This window comes from Gigantopelta aegis, chromosome 9, assembly GCF_016097555.1.
Source record: "Gigantopelta aegis isolate Gae_Host chromosome 9, Gae_host_genome, whole genome shotgun sequence".
Taxonomy (NCBI): Eukaryota; Metazoa; Mollusca; class Gastropoda; order Neomphalida; family Peltospiridae; genus Gigantopelta; species Gigantopelta aegis.
The window spans coordinates 65249248-65270766 of NC_054707.1; the positions used below are offsets into that span (position 1 = coordinate 65249248).

Consider the following 21519-nt stretch of genomic DNA (forward strand, 5'->3'; position numbering starts at 1 on the left):
CATACGCGTTACATGTAAGGGGGTGTTACTAATTACGTAACGCTCTAGGGGTAGAGGAAGAGGGTACTGTGTTCGATTTACGTAACATTTTTCAAGACTATATGTTATGTTTATTCATTACTTAGACCTGAAAAGGTATTTTTTGGAAATGCGCGGTCAGTCTAGGGTCGATCCCCATCGGCGGGTATACAAAAAGACCATGGTATGTAATATCCTGTCTGTGGGATGGTACATATAAATAATCCTTTGCTAAAAAAAATGTAGCGGGTTTCCAAGGCGCGTGTGCATGGATTTCAGCGGGGTTGGGGTTATAGACTGTGTTAAGCGATGTTTATATGGGGTCATGCTCCCCCCAAAAAATACATTTCAATTTGTTTTAAGCTTGGGCAAGTAAGGGTTTCGACCTCCAATACCCTCCCCCTTGCACATGCACCCGATTCATCTCTAAGATTATATGTCAAAATTACCAACCGTTAGACATCCAACAGCAGATGGAAGGATAGGATATGTTTTATTTAACGACGCACTCAGCACATTTTATTTACGGTTGTATGGGGTCGGATGATTATTAAATCAATATGCTTTATCTTTGATGTCGTTAAACAACCCCCTCCCCATCTTTACCCTTTCCAAACGTAATAATATTTATTTGAATTTGTCGATTTTAACACGTAAAATTAAGAAGTGAAAACGTTCATTGTCTACTTTAGTATATTTTATTTTTAAATAATCATGTGATTAATGTGTTACTAGTATACAAACTAAACTTTGAAAGTTCTACTAACACTTTATAAAATATCAATTCTGAAATAGGAAGGTACGACTGTCGATAATACGTTGTCAAGGTCAAACTGGTTTTAACTACAGCGCAAGATTTCTCTTTTAATTTTTTGAGACGAACCCTACAATTTGAAATCGGCAAACGCACGTGTTAACTGAAACTGACAACAGGCTATCGTTTGTGTTTTGCCGAGATATTATGGCGGCAAAGGCGACGAATCGAGCGTATACGTTTGACGATATCCGTTCATAGCACATAGCAAGTGCATTTGAGCTTATATTTCACATTTGTACATGTTATAATATGGTAACCAGATAATGTAACTTTAACAATCCAGATGACAGTAAACTAGAACACGCATTTAGCTTTTGTATAAACGGTATGGTATGATTAAGTTCGCCACCAATTACAAAATTACAACAAAACAACAATAACATTTGACTGGGCACATCCAATAAAAAATGATATTAAACACGCCGTTCTAACTCAATCTAAGAGACACACGGAGTGGTTCAGTGCTATTTTAGATTTTATGGTGTTTAGAGATGTTTTATGTTTTAAATGAGGTGAAACAATGTGTCTGTCTGACAAGGAAAACAACAAGCAATATAAAAAAAATAATGGAAGCATATACAAATGACTATAACATCTCACGCATACGCGTTCATAACGAAATAATCGTACAAGCCATTGCTACGTGGGAGAGAAAACGAAAATAAAAGACGAAAAAAAGATAACAATACTCACGAAAAACAATCATCCCCATTATTATGAGAAAAAATTGATCCAGGTTGTTTTTCAGATCTTTAAAAACGATCGAATCCACCGCGGTGACATTCGCCATGATGAACTAATTTATAGATGCACCGAGTATAACAGTTATTGCTTCTTGTTCAAACACCAGACAGGCTTTCTTCCGCCCTGCATTCGCTAACCAGACTGAGTATCTGCCTATAAAGTATTTTGGATGATTACAAAAACCTGTTCGACAGTAACCAGTCAAGGACGTCGTGAAAGTTCACGTCAGTCGATGGATGTCACACATGGGTGAACCGTGAATAGACTGCCCCAGCGAATACTAGAAAAGCCGCATCAGACAAAAACATACACACGCTCGTTGTGAGCACAGTTTCTGGCCCTAGTCAGAAATCGTGCTCGCAAACGAGCGTGCTTGAACATTCAATTGATATAAGCACGTTAATTCCCGACATCTGACCTGACAGTCATTTGTGGGCATACATACATACATACATACAAAACATACACTAGACAGCTAGATGTTTGATATCTGATATATATTATATTTGACGAAAAGTTAAAACTCGCGATATTGTCATAAACCTAAACGACAAAACTGTAAAAATAAAAATAATATCTGAGTGAAATCAATACACTGAGATGTGAAAAGTATAAGAAATATAACAATTAAAGCGACTATATTTACCCATCCATGCAAGAAAGGATATAGAAACGTCAGAAAGAGTCACAGTAGGACATGAAATACTAAAATGTATTAAATAATACTCCTATATGTTTGCTTGACAGTACCGGAATCAGTGGGTAACCCCGCAGAACACCAGCAATAAAATAATAAAAGTAACCCCTCCCCCCCCTAAAAAAAAGCCCAAACAAACAACAACAACCAAAAAACACAAAAAACGTTCCATTAACAAACTTGATACAGTCTAGGGCTAATTATGCTGTATTGTGAATGAGGGGCTTTAAGACCCCAAGCTCTTTTGTGAAGAGACCATTGGGGTTTTTTTTTTCCCACTCCGCTTCGGACGCTGTATGGATTTATATAGTTAGATGTTTTTTAATGCAACGACCGGGAGTTACCAGTAAAAATTATTGAGGTTAACGGTCGACTGAGGTAACTTGTAAAGAGACTCATTTGGTGTGATGTCACACTGGTGGTGTTGTGACAAGTTTGAAGCATAACATAAAACAAGGGCTGTACCTACCAACCCCCCCCCCACACACACACACACACACACACACACGAACATTCCCATCAAAAGTTGCATATTTTACTTGCAGCTTAAAAAAAATCATAAACATTTAAATGCGTATTATTTATTTAAAATGACATTGATTTGAATTTAATAGACACCAACATGACCTGTAGACTTCTTTATTTACGTTGAATTACGTTACGATAGCAGTGCTGACAAGAGGTAATTATAGATGGGAGGTGGTGTCCTCTGAGTTATACAGTGTGTGGGTGTGGGTAATTTTTGGTATGCTTCCATCAGAGAACTGTGCAAGCACGCCTGTCGTGGGCACAACCTCTGACTTTGCCAGAGTGTTCTGCCCATGATAGTTGTTATACAGTTATACGATAGGGGTTATAAGGGTACAAAGTGGGCCAGAGTTTACATTAGAATAAATATAATTACTGCCTCTTGGAACAAAGGTTTACAATTAGATGCCATTCAACAATTATATAACGCAAATTTGGCCATTTGTGTGTGTAAAGGTATGCCCCAGTATTTTAAAACAACCAGATCAAATGTGGAGTACCGGCCTCGTTGGCGTACTGGTTAAAGCACCGGACTTAAGGCTGGTAGGTACTGGGTTCGCATACCAGTACCGGTTTCCACACAGAGCGAGTTTTAACGACAACACTGACGTCTCTCTCACTAATCACTAACAACTAATCACTAACTGACTGTCCTAGACAGACAGCCCACATAGCTGTGGTGTGTGACCAGAACTGCGTGCTTGAACTTTCATTGAATATAAGCACGAACATAAGTATGAATGATTGAATGAACACTTGACATAAATATAGGCACGTGTGCAGGAAATTGTTCCGATCGAAGACTTTTGGGCGGGGGTGGGGGTGAGGGTGGGCGTGGGTTCGGGACATGCTTCCCTTGAAAATATATTATAAACTCCCTCCCCCGCATACGCGCCTGAAATAGTTGTAACGAAAGTGATGTAGCCTGTCACACTTAACCAATAAATGTGCATAATAAACCAACCTCTATGACGCAGGTTGAAATATAATATATATACAAACGTTTCTAGGCAGGCATGTGGGCACAAATCAGTTATCTTCCCATTTGGAAATACATGTGTATCCATAGAACCGTAGCTGGATATAAGTAAAGTTTGTTTTGTTTAACGACACCACTAAAACACATTGATTTGTTAATCATCGGCTATTGGATGTCAAACATTTGGTAATTTTGACATATAATCTTAAAGAGGAAACCCGCTAGATTTTTCCATTAGTAACAAGGGATCTTTTATATGCACCATCCCACAGACAGGATAGCACATATCACGGCCCTTGATATACCCGTCGTGATGCACTGGCTGGAATGAGAAATAGCCCAGCGGGAATGGATCCTAGACCAACCGCGCATCAAGCGAGCGTTTTACCATTGGGTTACGTCGCGCTGCTGGATATAAGCATCACCGTGTAGCATCGTACACAGGATATTGCGAGCTCTGAAGCGAGGAGAACGTAAACATGAACTCACCAAGGTAAGTTATTTCACGTTTTCTCTGACTTAATGACGAGTTATGTTGCACAAAATCATGCCATTACTTGCTGAATAATCTGCGAATAAATGTCCGTCGTCGGAAGGCCATTTGAAACGACAGATTTTTTATTGTTGCATAAGTAACACGTGAGCTCATCGTCAAATCGACGATATCCTGTCAAAACTGTCCATTTAATAAATAATCACAGGGACTTGGATACAAAACAAGCCATGTAAATTATCTTTTGACCGTCTCAAACATGCTATGCAAGTTACAAGTTCCAGAAACACGCATTTTTGTTATAATCGTCTAAAACTAAAAACTGCGGTGTACTGCAAATTGAGGTTACAGGGCATTGTAGTGTACTGTTAATTGATAACACAGTGTACTGCGTCTTGATTTTCCAGAATGGATACCTATGTTTGTTTGGTTTTTTTCCCCTGAAGTTAAATCTCAAATAATGAATTTATTTACCAATGAATTAGTATATATATATATATATATATATATATATATATATATATATATATATATATATATATATATATATATATTTATTTATTCTATAAATTGCATTATACTCCAAGATGATGCTATGCAATGTATACCAATTAACGTATGTAAAATTGTCTTGCAGATGGACTTAACAACCTCGTCTGAAAACTGAACAGACTATTGAACACATGCGTGACAGTTGCACGTACTCAACAAATAAGATTTCTAACCTACAGAGACATTTGAAAACTCACTCACCAAAAGAAACAAGTACTCCTGTCAAATAATTAAAATTGGTATCTAAAATGTGCGATCAGTGTGGAAAATCTTTTCGATCAAAGTTTGGACTGACATTACATGTAAAGAACAAACACACCTTTACCTATAAGCACACCTGCAATGTGTGTGGCAAGGGGTTTAATCAACGGGTGCAATACAGGTTCCACTGCGCAAGTCATGTCAGCATGTCATTAGAGAAATGTCTGTTTTGCAAGAAAGAATTCTAAAAAGGCATCAGATGCATGCATCAACCCCCAAGCTACAAGTATAATGAATGCGCTAAGCAATTTAAATGGAGATAGAGCCTTAAGGTTCACAACATAAGTGCACATTCATAAACATTTTTATTTGGACTGCTTTTGATACAAGAGTATAAATAAACTTATGTAATATTTTGTCATACGTTTCCATGGATACAGACATATGTATGCTATATCATTACATCTTTTCGTTATTGATGAACGTTTAACGTTTATTGTTATTTCTAGTGACATCCGTACAATTTTATATCTACAAAGGAATAATTGCCAAATCGTTGGATACTTTTATATTTTCATTTTCATAAATATTATTTGACTCTTTATCATACATGAGAAAATGTATGTTTTACGAAGTTATGACTTAAGTAATTTTTATTTCCAGTGGTATTTTAGTCATTTGTTTTGTTTTTAACATGTGCAAGAATGTCTCCTGCTAGCATTATTTTTACTGATGTTCTTCAGTCCAGATCGATTCCTTCTCTTTTATGAGGCAATATCTTACTTTCGTCACATTTGTGGTACTGTCTGACTGGCGCAACTCCCCTAGCTGCAAGATCTATTGGCGCTATTCCTACAACTTTACGTTTTGGTCTTCTTTTGGCTCTCGATGGTGCATCAAAAACATGATTCCTGTAATGACAAGATTATTGTTCACTGTTAATATTGGTTTATGCTAAAGGGTTTTTTCTGTTATTAAACATAACAGTGTTTATGAGTGTATGTATCGCTTAACCTCAGTTTCCGGCCTATCCCGCGAGTCGGTCTATTTTGGTACGGTTTGTTTATAACGAAGTCTGCGCACACGCGAACTTTGACATCGGAATAATTGCGTACTGGAATTGCAACACCGTAACTCACAGATGACAAAATGAGAAAAAAACGGGTAAGAATTAACTTTTTTAAAGGTTGAATAATACACAACATTCATTTTGCATTGTAGATTCACTCTAAATAACGTACAACCTCAATGTACACACCTTAATAAGCAGCAATCATCACCGACAGAGCTCAGCTTCCAAACGTCGTCTGCCTGCGTGTGGAAAGTCACGTGATAATCACGTGACAATCAAAGCCCGCGTAGGAAAAAAAGAAAAAGAAAAAGTATGGAAGCTCATTTTGGCCAACTGCATCAAATACCAAATAAATAATTTAAAAAATCAGGATGATGTTTGTTTGGATATGGTTTAAAGAATAATTTAAAAAGATGAAAAAAAGAAATAAAAGTAAAATATTATCATTTATTAAACACAACTGAATATTTATTTCAAGCAAGATGGTAGTGAAATGTTTCTAAATTGTTTCAGGTTCCTAAAAAGATTGAAAAAAAGAGAAAAAGATCATACAAACCTGAGACCTTAATTGCAGCATGGAAAGCAGTTGAAAATGGCATGTCTATGTACAAGGCATCAAAAGTTTTTGGTGTACCAAAACAAACTCTTGGTGATAGAAAATCAGGAAAGGTACGTGACCCCCTACGATTTGGTACAGGAGAACGACCAATGTTTGACGAAGCTCACGAAAGAAACCTGGTGAATCATATCACCTATCTGTCCTCATTGGGATACGGTTATTCAAGGGCAGAAGTGATCAGCTTAGCTACCGATTATGCTCACTTCCTCTCTCTTTTGCCAGGTGATAAATCCCTCTCCAATGGGTGGTTTTGTCGATTTTTGGCGAGATGACCTGAATTGCAGTTGCTTAGACCGAGAAGCACAGAGATATATAGGGCAAAATGTGCTACACCTGAGGCATTCAAACATTATTTCTCTGAACTTGAAAATTTGATGGAAAAATATGGCTTAATTAACAAACCTCACTGCATCTATAATGTAGACGAGACTGGGATTAACTGTCAACATAAACCAGGTATGGTAGTCTGTCTGAAAAAAAAGCAAGCCAGCAGCTGTAGTAAGTTCAAGATCATCAACAGCAACTGTCATTGCATGTGGAAATGCTATCGGCACCTTTGTTCCACCATTTATAATATTTAAAGGCAAGAGGATATCTGCAGACCTATCACAGAACTGCACAGATGGTACTACAGTCCGCATGTCAGACACAGGCTGGTCCAATAACAATCTGTTTATGGACTTTTTACAAAATCACTTTCTGAAATACTGCATAGGTTCTGATTCAAATTACTAATGTATGATGGCCATGCTAGCCATATTAATATTCCATTGATTGAGTGGGCAAGAGAACACAAGGTAATACTGTTTGTTTTGCCACCTCACACAAGCCATTTGACCCAACCACTAGATGTTGGATGCTTCGGCCCATTTAAGCGATATCTGTACTCCGAATGTGCGAGTATCATGAGAAAACAAAAATGACACAGGCCATTACAAAGTACGACTAGGTGAAATCATCTGCAAAGTGTACCCAAAGGCCCTCTCTCATCAGAACTTAGTATCAAGTTTTCGGAAGACTGGGATCTATCCTCTAAATGCAGAAGTTATTGACAAGAACCAGCTGACCATGTCATCTCTTTTCACAGGCAAGTCTCCAGACACCAGACCAAATGAAATGGACACATTTTTTGAAAATATCGATCCATTGAAACACCTCACTGAAAAAACGACAACGAAAAACAAGTATGAACCTGTAAAAACTGGAGGAACAGCCATTTCTGAAAGCCCTCTTTACCAAAAACTGAAATGCCTGCAAAAGTGTGCAACACCAGCTGCAGATCCTGTTCCATGCACAAGTACAAAAAAGAAAGTTTGTTCCAAGGAAACAGTCGTTGCTGACAGCGACAGTGATGTGGAAATCAATGATGACGAAAAATGCTGTGTCTGTGAACTGTTTGAACCAGCTGAGCTGAAAAATCTTTATTGTGTTGAATTAGTCAATTGGGCACAATGTGAAAATTGTAACCACTGGGTGCATCTGAAATTTTGCGTGAAGCAAAGGGTTGTGAGACGTCACACAACGTTTTTCTGTCCACACTGTCTGGAAGAATAGATCATGTGAATATACAGTTTGTAAATGTGTTCAAATGTTACTTTATTTACGATTTCAAGTTCATCTGGTTCTGTTTTTCACCATGAATTTAGGCCCCACGTGGTGCGCCATACATTTTACAGACCGACAATTAGACTGGTACACTTTCTAAAAATAGACCGACAACTGCGAGGATTGCACAAAGTGTCAACATCCGACCAGGTAGGGATTGTGTATTTACATAGATATAAACAGATAAGATTTCAAAGATTTGTTGGTTTATTTTAATAGTAGTATAACCAAGGCTGTTAATGATTCTGGTACATTGGATGTAGACTGCAACTGCGCGTGCGGAGAGGCTTTTTATTGTTAATAGACCGGAAACTGAGTACTCCAGGATATATACTCTTCCAAAAAAGAAACGCAAAAGGGTACAAATGGGTTATAATTCCGATTTTATGTTTCCTACCGGTTCATGCTTTGTGAATATAAGGTCATTGCATGTCCCAAACACATTCCCACGGTTACATTCGATAAAACGCAGCTACTGTACAATAAAGTTCCAAAATGTGAATATTCGCAAAAACGCAGTCACGTGCAAACCATGTCACCACTGCACGTGCGTTGTCTGCACGTGCAACATGAACACCGACAGTATAAAAGTGCAGGGTGTTCGCTTGCCTGGCCTCTGTATCTGGCCGACAGTTGACAATCCAGGACATGCCACGTCTCAGTGAACCGCAGAGAAACAATGCCATCGGCCGACTAGACGCAGGCGAATCCAGAACGGCCGTTGCCAGGGCATTCCATGTGTCCCCAAGCACCATCTCCAGACTGTGGGACCGTTACCAGCAACATGGATCAGCACGTGACCTCCCTAGATCCGGTCGACCACGGGTCACTACCCCCGGGCAGGACCGCTACATCCGGGTACGCCACCTTCGGGAACGATTGACTACTGCCACCTCCACAGCCGCAGCAATACCAGGTTTGCGCGGGATATCCGACCAGACCGTACGGAACCGCCTACGTGAGGTAGGAATTCGTGCCAGACGTCCAGTTCGAGGTGTCATCTTAACACCACAACACCGTCGACTCCGACTGCAGTGGTGCCAGATTCATCGACAATGGCCTCAACTGCGATGGAGACAGGTGTGGTTCAGTGACGAGTTCCGATTTCTGCTCCGACGTCATGATGGAAGATGTCGCGTGTATAGGCGTCGTGGTGAACGTTATGCGGCAAACTGCGTGCAGGAAGTGGACAGATTCGGCGGGGGTAGTGTCATGGTGTGGGCAGCCATCTCACACACTGGCAGAACTGACCTGGTCCACGTGCAGGGCAACCTGAATGCACAGGGCTACATTGACCAGATCCTCCGGCCACACATCGTTCCAGTTATGGCCAACGCCAACGCAGTGTTCCAACATGACAACGCCAGGCCTCACACAGCACGTCTCACAACGGCTTTCCTACAGAACAACAACATTAATGTCCTTCCTTGGCCATCGATATCACCGGATTTGAACCCAATTGAGCATCTATGGGACGAGTTGGACCGACGCCTCCGACAGCGACAACCACAGCCCCAGACCCTGCCCGAGCTGGCAGCAGCCTTGCAGGCCGAGTGGGCCACCATCCCCCGGGACGTCATCCGTACTCTGGTTGCTTCAATGGGCAGGCGGTGCCAGGCAGTTGTCAACACATGCGGAGGCCACACCCGGTATTGACTCCAGATGACCTTGACCTTGGTGGTGTGTCCTATCACTTACTCACAATGGACTAGAGTGAATTGTGAACAATCCTGCAACATTTGGTAATTATCGGACTCACCATTCAATAATTAAATCAATTCTCCAAATGTTACGACAATGTGGTTTTGCGTTTCTTCTTTTGAAGAGTATATATGTTTATATGTATGTACACACACACACACACGCACGCACATACGCACACACACACACACACACACACACACACACGCACACACACACACTTCTTTAAGCATTAATATCAAAATAATCGAAATCAATAGTTGCACCATTTATACTATATACCAAATCTGATTTTAAATAAATTGGTATTATGATACATGGGTGGTCTATTGATAGATAAATCGATGTATTAAAGCAGCACTTTCTGTGATATTGAGAAGAAAACAGTTTTAATAAAACAAATTAGTCACTGATATTTAAAAGCTCAAATATCCAAATCCATGCATAGAAGTTTGTTTTGTTTAACAACAGCACTAGAGCACATTGATTAAGTAAACATCGGCTATTGGATATCTAAAATTAGGTAATTCTGACATTGTCTTTAAAAGGAAACCCACTACATTTCCATTAGTAGCAAGGGGTATTTTATATGCACTATCACACATACAGGACAGCACATATCATGGCCTTTGATATACCAGTGGTAGTGCACTGGCTGGAACGAAAAGTATTCTAATGGGCCCACCAATGGAGATCGATTCCAAACCGATCGCGCATCAGGCATGCGCTTTACCACTGGACTACGTCCCGCCCCAATATTATCAGGTGTGGTTGTATTTGAGATTACATTAATGTTTAATATTTTACTTACTGGACACAAATAGTAGTAGCATACAGTGGATAGACAAAGTATGGTTCTTGTGATGGCTCACAATCATCTTCCATTAAATCGTTGATGGGGTAGACTTTGGCTCTTAACAGAGACATATGAAACTTGCGATCTGACATCAACATTGTCTTTAACAGTTGACACGAGCTCTCCAGCGCAGATGGAATTTCTTCTGCTCTAATAACACCTCTACCTTTGGGATCAAGATCTTGAAATTGTCCAAAAAGATTTTCAATTTCTAAACTGCCAAGTGATCTGACGTTATATTTTCCAGACTTTGTGTATGGAAATATTTGCAGTCTTCTTTTGACATTAGTAAGAAATCCTTGAAACATTATACGTTGTATGCCTTTAACATATGGGGAAATGTACAGAAGTTAACGCCGGTCAGAAGCCATTTTCGCAATGACAATCGCCGCCAACATCGGTCTACTGCATCAATTCCTGGTTCGTCCTCGGCTTCTTAGAATTCACGGATAATTTTTCAGAAACACGCCTAATATCTTTAAAATACGCTGACTGTGATTGGTGGTCGAATGGTGTATTGTTTCTGCAAACAACTGTTAATGTGACTCGCAGTAGAAGCACTTACTTGTAAAGCATTGCACGTTCCCTAAAAATAAATAAACAGAAATTGTACAATTATCTATGGTTTCCAAGAAGTAACGTAGTTTCGAAAAACCTAACTTTGAAGTCAGTAGTCATTTTTAGTGTTCACTTTTAGCTATTAATGAAAACAGACTATACTGGGTGATAACGAACAAAACAATCTGCAGTACACATAACATTTGATACATTGCAATAAGCAGTACACTCAATCTCAATTTGCCGTACACCGCAGTTTTAGTTTTAGACGATTATAACAAAGAATACATGTTTCTGGATATTGTAACTTGCACAATATGTTTGAGACGGTCAAAGGATAATTTACATGTCTTCTTTTGTATCCAAGTCCCTTTGATTATTTATTAAATGGACACTTTTGACAGGATATCGTCGAATTGACAATGAGCTCACGTGTTATTTATGCAACAATAAAAAATCTGTCGTTTCAAATGGCCTTCCGACGACGGACATTTATTCGCAGATTATCCAGCAAGTAATGGCATGATTTTGTGCAACGTAACTCGTCATTAAGTAAAAGAAAACGTGAAATAACTTACCTTGGTGAGTTCATGTTTACATTCCCCTCGCTTCAGAGCTCGCAATATCCTGTGTACGATGCTACACGGTGAGCATGCAAGCAAAGAATACTACATGCGTGGGCGGTTAGATACCATTTATCTTGCAACGAGTTGTTTTAAAATGTGACTAACGATTGAAAGCGAGGTGGATACGTTTCTAAGCGAGTTGTAAGATATCAAGTTAAAATCAATGAAATCAAGAGTAGCTCATGACGTGGCGACAGCGGGTTTCTTCTCTCAATATATGTGTGGTCCTTATCCATATTTCCGACGCCATATAACCGTAAATAAAATGTGCTGAGTGCGTCGTTAAATAAAACATTTCCTTCCTTCATATATTATATTACGTATGTTACACAGCATGGGCCAAGACGTCTACCAGTGGTAAAGCACCCACCTGTTGCGCGGTCGGTCTCAGATCGATCCCCGTCGGTGGGCACATTGTGCTATTTCTCTCCCCATGCAGCAAGTGCTCCACAACTGGTGTAACAATAGCCGTGGTATGTACTATCCTGTCTGTGAGATAATGTATATAAAATGTCCCTTACATATATTCGAAAAGAGTAGCCCATTGAGTGTCACCAGTGAGTTTCTCCTCTAATAATATATATGGTTCTTAACCATGTGTATGATGCCATATAACCGTAGTTATATAAAACTCTTTCTTTTGTTACACAGCAGTAGCATTATTTATTAACACGTTTTTCTCCACCTATCATAAATCAAACTGAAAAAAAGAAGCACTTTGGTTAATGTCACCTCTACACGTAATAAAAATATGTCTGTTTGCTGTCTATAGTCTCATATAGACTGAATGGGGCGCGTGCGTGTGGTCCAGATAAAATAAATCGAAATACACACGTTTCAATGAGGGTATCTAGACTGGATGTGTGCAATGCGCGAGTCTGCAAAACGCATGCGGCCAGCCGCAGTGAAATAATTGTATATGGTTTATAGGCGGGTCAATATAGCGCCAAAATACCCATACATAAAAAAAATTGCAACAAAACGTTTTATTGTCATTTCTTGTTCTTTCCGACATACTGAACAACATATTAAAAGTTGGACAGAAATGGAGCGCGGGAAAGCCAAAAAATCTTACGTTAAAAAAAAAAAAAAAAAGCCAGAGCCTTATTTTTCTATATTTCACTGTTTCCAACGCGTTACCTTGAGGTTTTAAATGTAACATTATGTATTATGTACTTAAGGTGAACTTAACGCTAAGATCGCTTCATGGAACGAGGCCCTGAATCAGTTAGCGTACTTGCCATGTGTACTTGATCTCATTTTCAACAATTAAAGGGAGAGTAAACTCAAACAAGAGCCTTATGTGTTGGAAAGATGCATACCCGGACCAGCAACACATACTGACATTTTAACAAATGAAAAACGCGTAATTTTAGAGTTAATAAAAAACAACATTATTATTCCTGCTAACTGGAGACAGCCATTTTGTTTCGTTTTTGTGACGTCTGATGGGGTGAAGTGACGCCAGCTCCGTCCATCTCCTCTATGCACAGTGTAAACAAACGCTCTAATTTTTACAAGGCGCTTCACTTTCATCAACCTGACTTGTAAAACAACATAACTGACTTGATAGTATAATAAACTATTTAACTAAATGTATTTCAATTTGCATCAATAGAACGAAATGGAGTTATAGTATTTTTCTTTCTTTTTTAAATCCAAAGAAAAAAAATGCATATTATTAGGTCTACTGGTATGCTACGTTCGAGCAAAAACGACCACTCACGATACCCAAGTGATAATTTTCTTTTCTTTGGGACTACGTAATTAGTCAGTTTTGTGATTTTAGATGGGAAAATCTACTTAATCAAGAATTACTTACAGTAATAAAGCAGGACGGCTGATAATGTCCATTACGATTAGAGGGTTGTTCGTGCGGTTATCGCACAATACCCTGTGATCTTAATAAAACTGGCACGTCTTTTTAGTGTGTCTAGACACAGTGTCTGGGGACCGTCTAAATATACACCTGCCAATCAGGAACCACAGGTAGAAGTCACGAAAAGAAAATACCAATTAACTAAGAAAACACTCCTATTATTATTTCAGTACGTGGGTTAATTTATGTACAAAACATAATACAGTTATTTCAACACTTTGACAATGGTGGTTTATTTTGTATTAAAAATAATTGTTGCTGGCTTACTGGGATGGCTATTATTACAGAATAAATTGCGATGCATCCGCAAAATCAAGTATGTTTTGTTTCTTCATTTCGAAGACTAATTCCTGACAAAATGGCTGCGCCCGTTATATATAATAGCCGTCACATTTAACTGTTTTATTAATTAACTATATTATTATGCTTGTTGATATTAAGCAATAATGTGCATTATATATCGTTGAATATGCATACCAGGTCAAATGCCTTAATTGTCTCTTCCTTTAAGCTACGCACATGGCCAGGTGTTCTTTGCTGGACCAGGAATTCCTCATTAAAATGAATTTAAAAAAAACACAAAAAAAAACATGTCTTGCCCAATCAGCCAGGGGCCAACAACATAAAGGTTGTTTAGTTTAACTGACTGTTAATCTGATGTTGGTAACGAAAATAAAATGAAAAAATGAAAGTGACCTGCAGGTAGGTATGCAGGACATTGTACAGGGGCGGGGTCCTAGACTGAGCTAAGCGATGTTTATAAAACAGTTCTCCGGACAATATTTTGTTTTTAAATCGCTTAAATCAGGGGCAGTTTAGTGAACCCTCCTCTCCACCCCCACCCTACACACATTCTTGACCAGGCTGCAACATGTAAAGGCCAAATTTTAAAACTGTATTTTCTAGAAATTTGTAATGTTCATTAGTATTGTCTGCTACATTCAAGAATGTGACACAATGATGGATTTACAAAAAATTACCAAAGAAAACATTTTCACTAGCGATTACTTAACAGATGATTACAGTAAATGCCTTTATGAAACTGGCCCCGGATCACCAATAGATTTGGTGTATCAACGTTTTAATAAACCTTGTATATTAGACCTTAAAAATTACATGGTAAGTTTCCCATGGGGTGGCTGTCTGCCACTTTTTAGGAGGTATAACAATATAATGTGTATACGAATTGTCCATTGTCCATTTAAGTTAACTAACAAGAATATTCATCAATTGTTTCGAAAATGTGTCTTTTAAGAGATTATCCATAAATATTTTCAAAGTAATACATTTCGTTTTAGCGGAATATATTTGTCTCACGTGTTTAGGAATAAACTAAAATGTTAAAAATCATGGTTTTGACAACAAAAAGATAATAGATTTCTGCTTCTCAAAGAATAAAAAAGTGAAAAGCGCCAAAACTGCACATACAAGGTTTTCTTAGTTCAGCGACGATATGCTGTGCAAAAAAGTTACAAGAGCTAAGTCTTTAGTCATGCCTGAAATATTGCTACCAACCACCTCGGCCTGTAAATTTCACTCCCTGCGGACTTACTGTCAGATTATGGGGTGGATGGGCTGTAATAATGACATGGAACCGTCTGTGTGGGGATGGAGGTTTTAAGGTGAAAAACTAATTCCGGTGATAACAGACAAAAGCCCTGCTCCAGAGGCACTTATTCAGATGATTCACTGCAACTGTTCGGGAGGGTGCACTACTCAAAAGTGTACCTGCAGAAAGCATGAGATGGAATGCACCAGTATCATGTATCAAGGCTGAATACGAGGAACGAATATTAGCCTTGATTTATGGAGATGAGTTTGCCTACACTCTGTATAAAAAGATGCCATCCCCAGTTAAAAGTGGAGCATTCCATGTATGGTCCCTATGTATAAAAATAACATGACAAAATAATATGACAAACATATATTTTATTATAAAAACGATTAACATTGTACAACAAAAACAATTAAACTATAAAATGACCTCACAAATATTAAACAAATATTTTGTACAAAGTTTAACTTTAATCCTATATCAAAGAATTATGAAGGCCATTTCACTTTGATCAGATATTAAAGATCACAGTGTGGGATCATTGGACTAATACTAACCACCATAAAGAGCATGAAATCACCTTTGCGCAACTAAGCCCCAATTACATTACTTATGTTCATTATAATCTTAATTGTTTATGTAATACAATATTTTTATATTGGTTTGAGACACAACATACTAGGGATTGTCCCACTATGAACTGGGGATGTAACTTTTTCACACTGTAGGCAAACTGAGTGTAGGCATACTGGGTTGTAGGCAAAATGGGTATAGGCAAAGTGGGTTGTAGGCAGAATGGGAGGGAACCTTCTCTCCTACCTATAGAAACATACAGGAGCCTATTTCACTAAACGTAAATTTAAGTTTACGTGTAAAACTTACACCTGTCGTACGTCTACGTCTACGTCTACGTTTACTCCATTTCACAAAGCCGGCCGTAGAAATACTACTAACTTACAGTGCACGTAAATATACGTCTGTTTTCTTTTGCAGCTCCTTAGCAGAAATTTGACATCTAAAGCCGATTATTAATACATCAATGTGCTCTAGTACTGTCGTTAAACAATACAAACTTATAACTTTTTAAAAGAAAGAACGAATAAACTTGATAAAGTTTGGAAACCACCGTTCCCGGTATACCAACAAATGGTTGTACTGTACCAAATAAAATCCTATGTAACCAATGTAGTTAAAAACACTATATTATAGGTCAGTTGCCTATATTTGCTTTGGGAGTTGGGGGGGGGGGGGGGGGGGGGACACTGATGGATCAGGTACAAACTCCATATCAGATTTTGGTTACAATGGTAACATTAGTGCGCATTTTTGATGAAGGAAGTTTGGCGCAGTTTTGAACGGTCAGTCAAAAGATAAAGATAGGGAGCTACGTATAGTGTCAGAAAGTTAGTAAGCTCCAAACTCTGAGACCCATATCCTTTTGTAATGGAAATATTGTTCAAATAATGATATGAAAATAAGAATTGAGAGGACGATTGGAAGATCAAGAAGACGAAGAGGAGGAGGTGGAAAAAGTGGAAAAAGAACAACAAGAATTAGAAGTATTAGACCAAGAAGAAGAATTATTAGTAAAAAAAGAACAACAACAACAACAAAGAAAAAGAAGAAAGGGAAAAAAGATAAAGGAGAAGAAAAACAAAGAACAAAAAGAAGAAGGGAATGAAGTAGAAGAGAAAGAAGAGGTAGAAAAAGAAGAGGAAGAAGAAGGAAAAACTTTTTAAAAGGAGAACAAGAAGGAAGAACAAAAAGTGACAGAAGAAGAACAAGAAGAAAATGAAGACGAAGAAGAGAAAAAAGAGAAAGAAGAAGAAAAATACAAAGACGAAGAAGAGAAAGAAAGAAGAATGAAAATGAGAAGAATCGCAAGGATTATAACACGGCTCAGCTACTAGGACCTAAGCCTAAAGATTTACTTATATCACATATCAAAGTAGATGTTAATTGGTTATGAAGTGAAACACTTCATCATCGTACACGCCTACTTAATGCATTATATGCCGAGTGTCGTCTCCGGAGCCCCAGGCCCCAGACCAACTCGATTTCATAAAGAGCAGTTATATTTTATTGAGATATGCACCAGCTCATGCGGAAAGTATTGAATAGAAATTCGTAAACAGTTGTTGAAACTGCATACAGAGTTAAAACATGGCGAATGTTACGGTGGTAGATCTAAACGAATTGGAAGACCTCAAAAAGAATCTTGATAAGTTTTTCCTGGTTATAATGGGAATGGTTGTTTTTTGTAAGTATTTTTTGTTGTTGTCGTCGTCGTCGTTATCGTTGGTGGTGTTGTTTTACTTTGGGGTTTCTTTGGGTTTGTTTTTCTTATTTGTTTTTTGTTTGGGGGGGGGGCGCTAAAGCTAAAACAATTTAAATTAATCTGGGATGTTTTGTCTGATATTTTAATATGTTGCTATTAGTATCAGCTTGAACGTTTACAAATGTGCTGTAAAGCTTCCGTGCTTCTACCAGTGACAGTGCATTTATCATCTGAGGGTTTTTTTTAATAATATACTTTCGTGTTCGTCGTACTATATTTTACACACTATCCAGCACTCATTGTTTTACTTTGTAGTACTCAGAACAAAACAAAACAAATCTCTTCTTCTCACGCATATCAGTTAAAATGATACATGAGTAAATAACTATAACTGCATGTACAATACATATTACAGCTCTAGGGAAAAACAATTTGTTTTGTTTAACGACACCACTGGTGCACATTGGGTTGTTGTTTTCTGGGGTGTTTCTTGGTTGTTTGATTGTTTTTGAGCTTTGTTGTTTTGGGATTGCTGTTTGTTCAGTAATGTTCGACTTTGTACCAAAATAAATATCACTTTCCTTATGCATTCGGCGATTATCAATTCGGCACGAAGTTACTTACTTTTACGTGTTTGGCGTGTTTATATCTAATTGGGTTCAAGTACGTTTTCCTGGGGACACAGTCCAGGATATGTAACGAACACGTTATCCTTACTTATTCAATAAGGAAATTAGGCTATGACTTGTACTGTTTTCGTTTTGAAAGCAGTCTATAATATATTGTACTGTTCTTATTCTTAACGTACATGCTTACAGTTTATTAAACACAAATAAAACTCAACTCTAGTTCAAGTTCATTTGATAAGATTCGTAAGTCTCGGTATCTCAGTGCTTGTTCACCTATTTTAGCACTTTAATAATTTAGCCGCTTGAGCCCTACTTACGATCACTCTACGATTCATTGTCGAACTGTTGTTATACATACCACTGACCGCAGGTCAATATACAATCAACCGTAGATCTAAACAGTTTTATGAAAAAAGGCCTTGGGTTCAATTCGAGAAACCATTGAACTAGCCCTAGATAGTATGCCCCAGTAGTCATTAATGTTTTGTTGGCGATATATTCTGCATGGGAAGTGTCCAATAAACAGAAGATCGTAATATCAGAACTGAAATCAGCGTTCAGCCATGTCTTTACTATTTGAAAGCCGATTAGCAATACAACGCAGCGATTTTGGATTGGCCAACATGCTAAACCGTTTAATGGGTTGTTTCTGAAATATATGCGTGTAAGTTAAACACGAGGAAATACACTTTTACTGACATCTAATTGTCCAGGTTGACGACATCCTGTTTCCGTGAATCATATTGTGACCCTTAGGGTGTGTACAGTTATTCGGTTTTTATGCCGATGGTGTAATCAGCCAGTCGCAAAATGTGCACCATGGATTGCTTTATTGCAATTATAATCATGTAAGAAGTTTACATAGTGTGTCCTTTCTTCAGTAACATAAGAGATAAATATATTAAACCATTTTATTACGATAAACCATCAACATTTAAATTAACGCAACTACTGTCCAGCGACAATTCAAAACAGCTAATTAAATTGTGTAAGTATTTGAAAACTGCTACCACGCATAGAACAGACAACATTGATACATGACATATGTTATTGTATATTATTGCTATGCATGCATTACCCATTTACTATAGAATTTTATCGGTTGTAACCCGATGCTACATACCATTCCCCGCAGTGTGCACATTATATTATTTTATATATAAATATGTATGTATGCCTACAAAATGTATATTTTTTGGCAAAAATAAAATGTGTGTTTATTAATAAACACATTAATTACATATTCACTCTAACATGAATAGATTGTTCCAGAACAACAATCATGCATATAAAATCAAGTCCTTTACAAGTCTTTGAAAGTCAATATATAAACTGCTTCTATAAACTGTTTGGGTGGGACGTAGCTCAGTGCTATAGATCTCGCCTGATGCGCGGTTGATCTAGGATCGATTTCCGTCGGTGGGCCCATTGGGCTATTTCTCGTTCCAGCCAGTGTTCCACAACTGGCGTAATAAAGGCCGTTGCATGTATTATCCTGTCTGTGGGATTGTGCATATAAACGATCCCTTGCTGCTAATCGAAAAGATAGCCCATGAAGTGGCGAAAGCGGGTTTTCTCTCTCATTATCTGTGTGGTTCTTAACCATAATATGTCTCACACCATATAAGCGTAAATAAAATGTGTTGAGTGCGTCGTTAAATAAAACATTTCCTTCCTTCCTTTATTGCATTTTTGTGGACGTTTTGGGGAGGAACGTAAATCAGTGCGAAAGCGCTTGCCTGATGCTCGGTCGGTCTAGGATCGATTCCCTTCGGTAGCTCATTGGACTATTTCTAGTGTTCAGCCAATGCACCACGACTTGTATATGAAACGTTGTGGCATGTGCTATCCTGTCTATGGGATGGTGCATATAAGAGATCTCTTGCTAATATTGGGAAAATGTGGCAGGTTTCCACTCTTCCACTGTATCAGAATTACCAAATGTTTGACATCCAACAGCGGGGGATGGGACGTAGCCCAGCGGTAAAGCGTTCGCTTGATGCGTGGTCGGCCTGAAATCGATCCCCGTCGGTGGGCTCATTGGTCCCAGTCAGTACACCACAACTGGTATATCAAAGGACGTGGTATGTGTTATCCTGTCTGTGGGATGGTGCATATAAAGATCCCTTGCTGCTAATCGAAAAGAGTAGTCCATGAAGTGGCGATAGCGGGTTTCCTCTTTCAATATCTGTGTGGTCCTTAACCATATGTCCGACGCCATATAACTGTAAATAAAAATGTGTTGAGTGCGTCGTTAAATAAAACATTTCCTTCCTTCCAATAGCGGATGAGTAATAAATCAGTGTGATTTAGTGGTATCGTTAAACAATCAAACTTACTTTTTTGTAGATTCTTATGAGAATAAACATTCATTACCGGAACAAGACACAAGTATTCGTTCAACAAACGTCATTACGGATAAAAAGAAATGCGTTAAAGGTCAACAACCGCCATAATTTATTATAATATATTCTAACATAATGTTATAAAGAATGTTTGACAACCGAACGTCAGTTTTAAAATGTTCCCATACGGAGGATTGGTACATGGTGGCATTCTTTGTCCCCAATTACCCCCATGAGCCTATGTGTAAAGTAGCTAGCTTTGTGCAATGTCGACCGAAAAGAAACATTGATCCAGGGTATCTGGTGTAAAAGGACATCCACTAAAAGATACTTTAATATATGAACAGTCATGCGACCCTATAAATAGTGCTGGTTATTCAGTCTTTATAGATTGTTATCTCTCTCTCCTTCTTCTTGGTCTATTTTTGTACTGCAGTCAGCCTTTATTAAAGTAATAAAATTTACGCTTCGACAAACTGCAACAAGAACATTTTTATTTATTCAGTAACAAGTTGACGTCAGACTGACCCCTGACGGTGTACCTTCTGAACGCTTAATTCATACTGGTAGCTAAGGATTGGGTTACCATGGCAATATATCTGTATATCTGTCAGTCTGTATATATCTACCAGTAAAAGATAAGTGACATAATCATGTGAACCAGTCGTGGCTGGCACATTTCTAACAGTGTATTTGTCGGTAATAAAGTATGCGTAACCCAAATACAAGCACCAGTTACGGTTCGTCTATATGTGTTTTGGCCTCAG

General features: G+C 38.2%; 2 protein-coding genes and 1 long non-coding RNA gene across 4 annotated transcripts in view; 2 read left to right on the forward strand and 1 right to left on the reverse strand.

Annotated features, from left to right (window-relative positions):
- LOC121380625 (putative ammonium transporter 1) overlaps positions 1–1715 on the reverse strand; it is a 212124-nt gene extending 210409 nt beyond the window's left edge. The window contains exon 1 of one of the 2 annotated variants that reach the window (XM_041509527.1): positions 1529–1715. In XM_041509527.1, coding sequence (XP_041365461.1) covers positions 1529–1625 — 97 coding nt within the window. In that variant the 5' untranslated portion in view covers positions 1626–1715. The remainder of the gene's footprint in view (positions 1–1528) is intronic. The other variant, XM_041509528.1, reaches the window with a different exon arrangement.
- A 2355-nt stretch (positions 1716–4070) lies between these two features.
- Positions 4071–5508, forward strand: LOC121382011. The gene is made up of 2 exons (XR_005959100.1): positions 4071–4276; positions 4914–5508. It is a non-coding gene; the product is annotated as an uncharacterized LOC121382011 (long non-coding RNA).
- A 12138-nt stretch (positions 5509–17646) lies between these two features.
- Positions 17647–21519, forward strand: part of LOC121381698 (putative ammonium transporter 1) — a 28512-nt gene continuing 24639 nt past the window's right edge. The window contains exon 1 of the mRNA XM_041511043.1: positions 17647–17760. Coding sequence (XP_041366977.1) covers positions 17664–17760 — 97 coding nt within the window. The 5' untranslated portion in view covers positions 17647–17663. The remainder of the gene's footprint in view (positions 17761–21519) is intronic.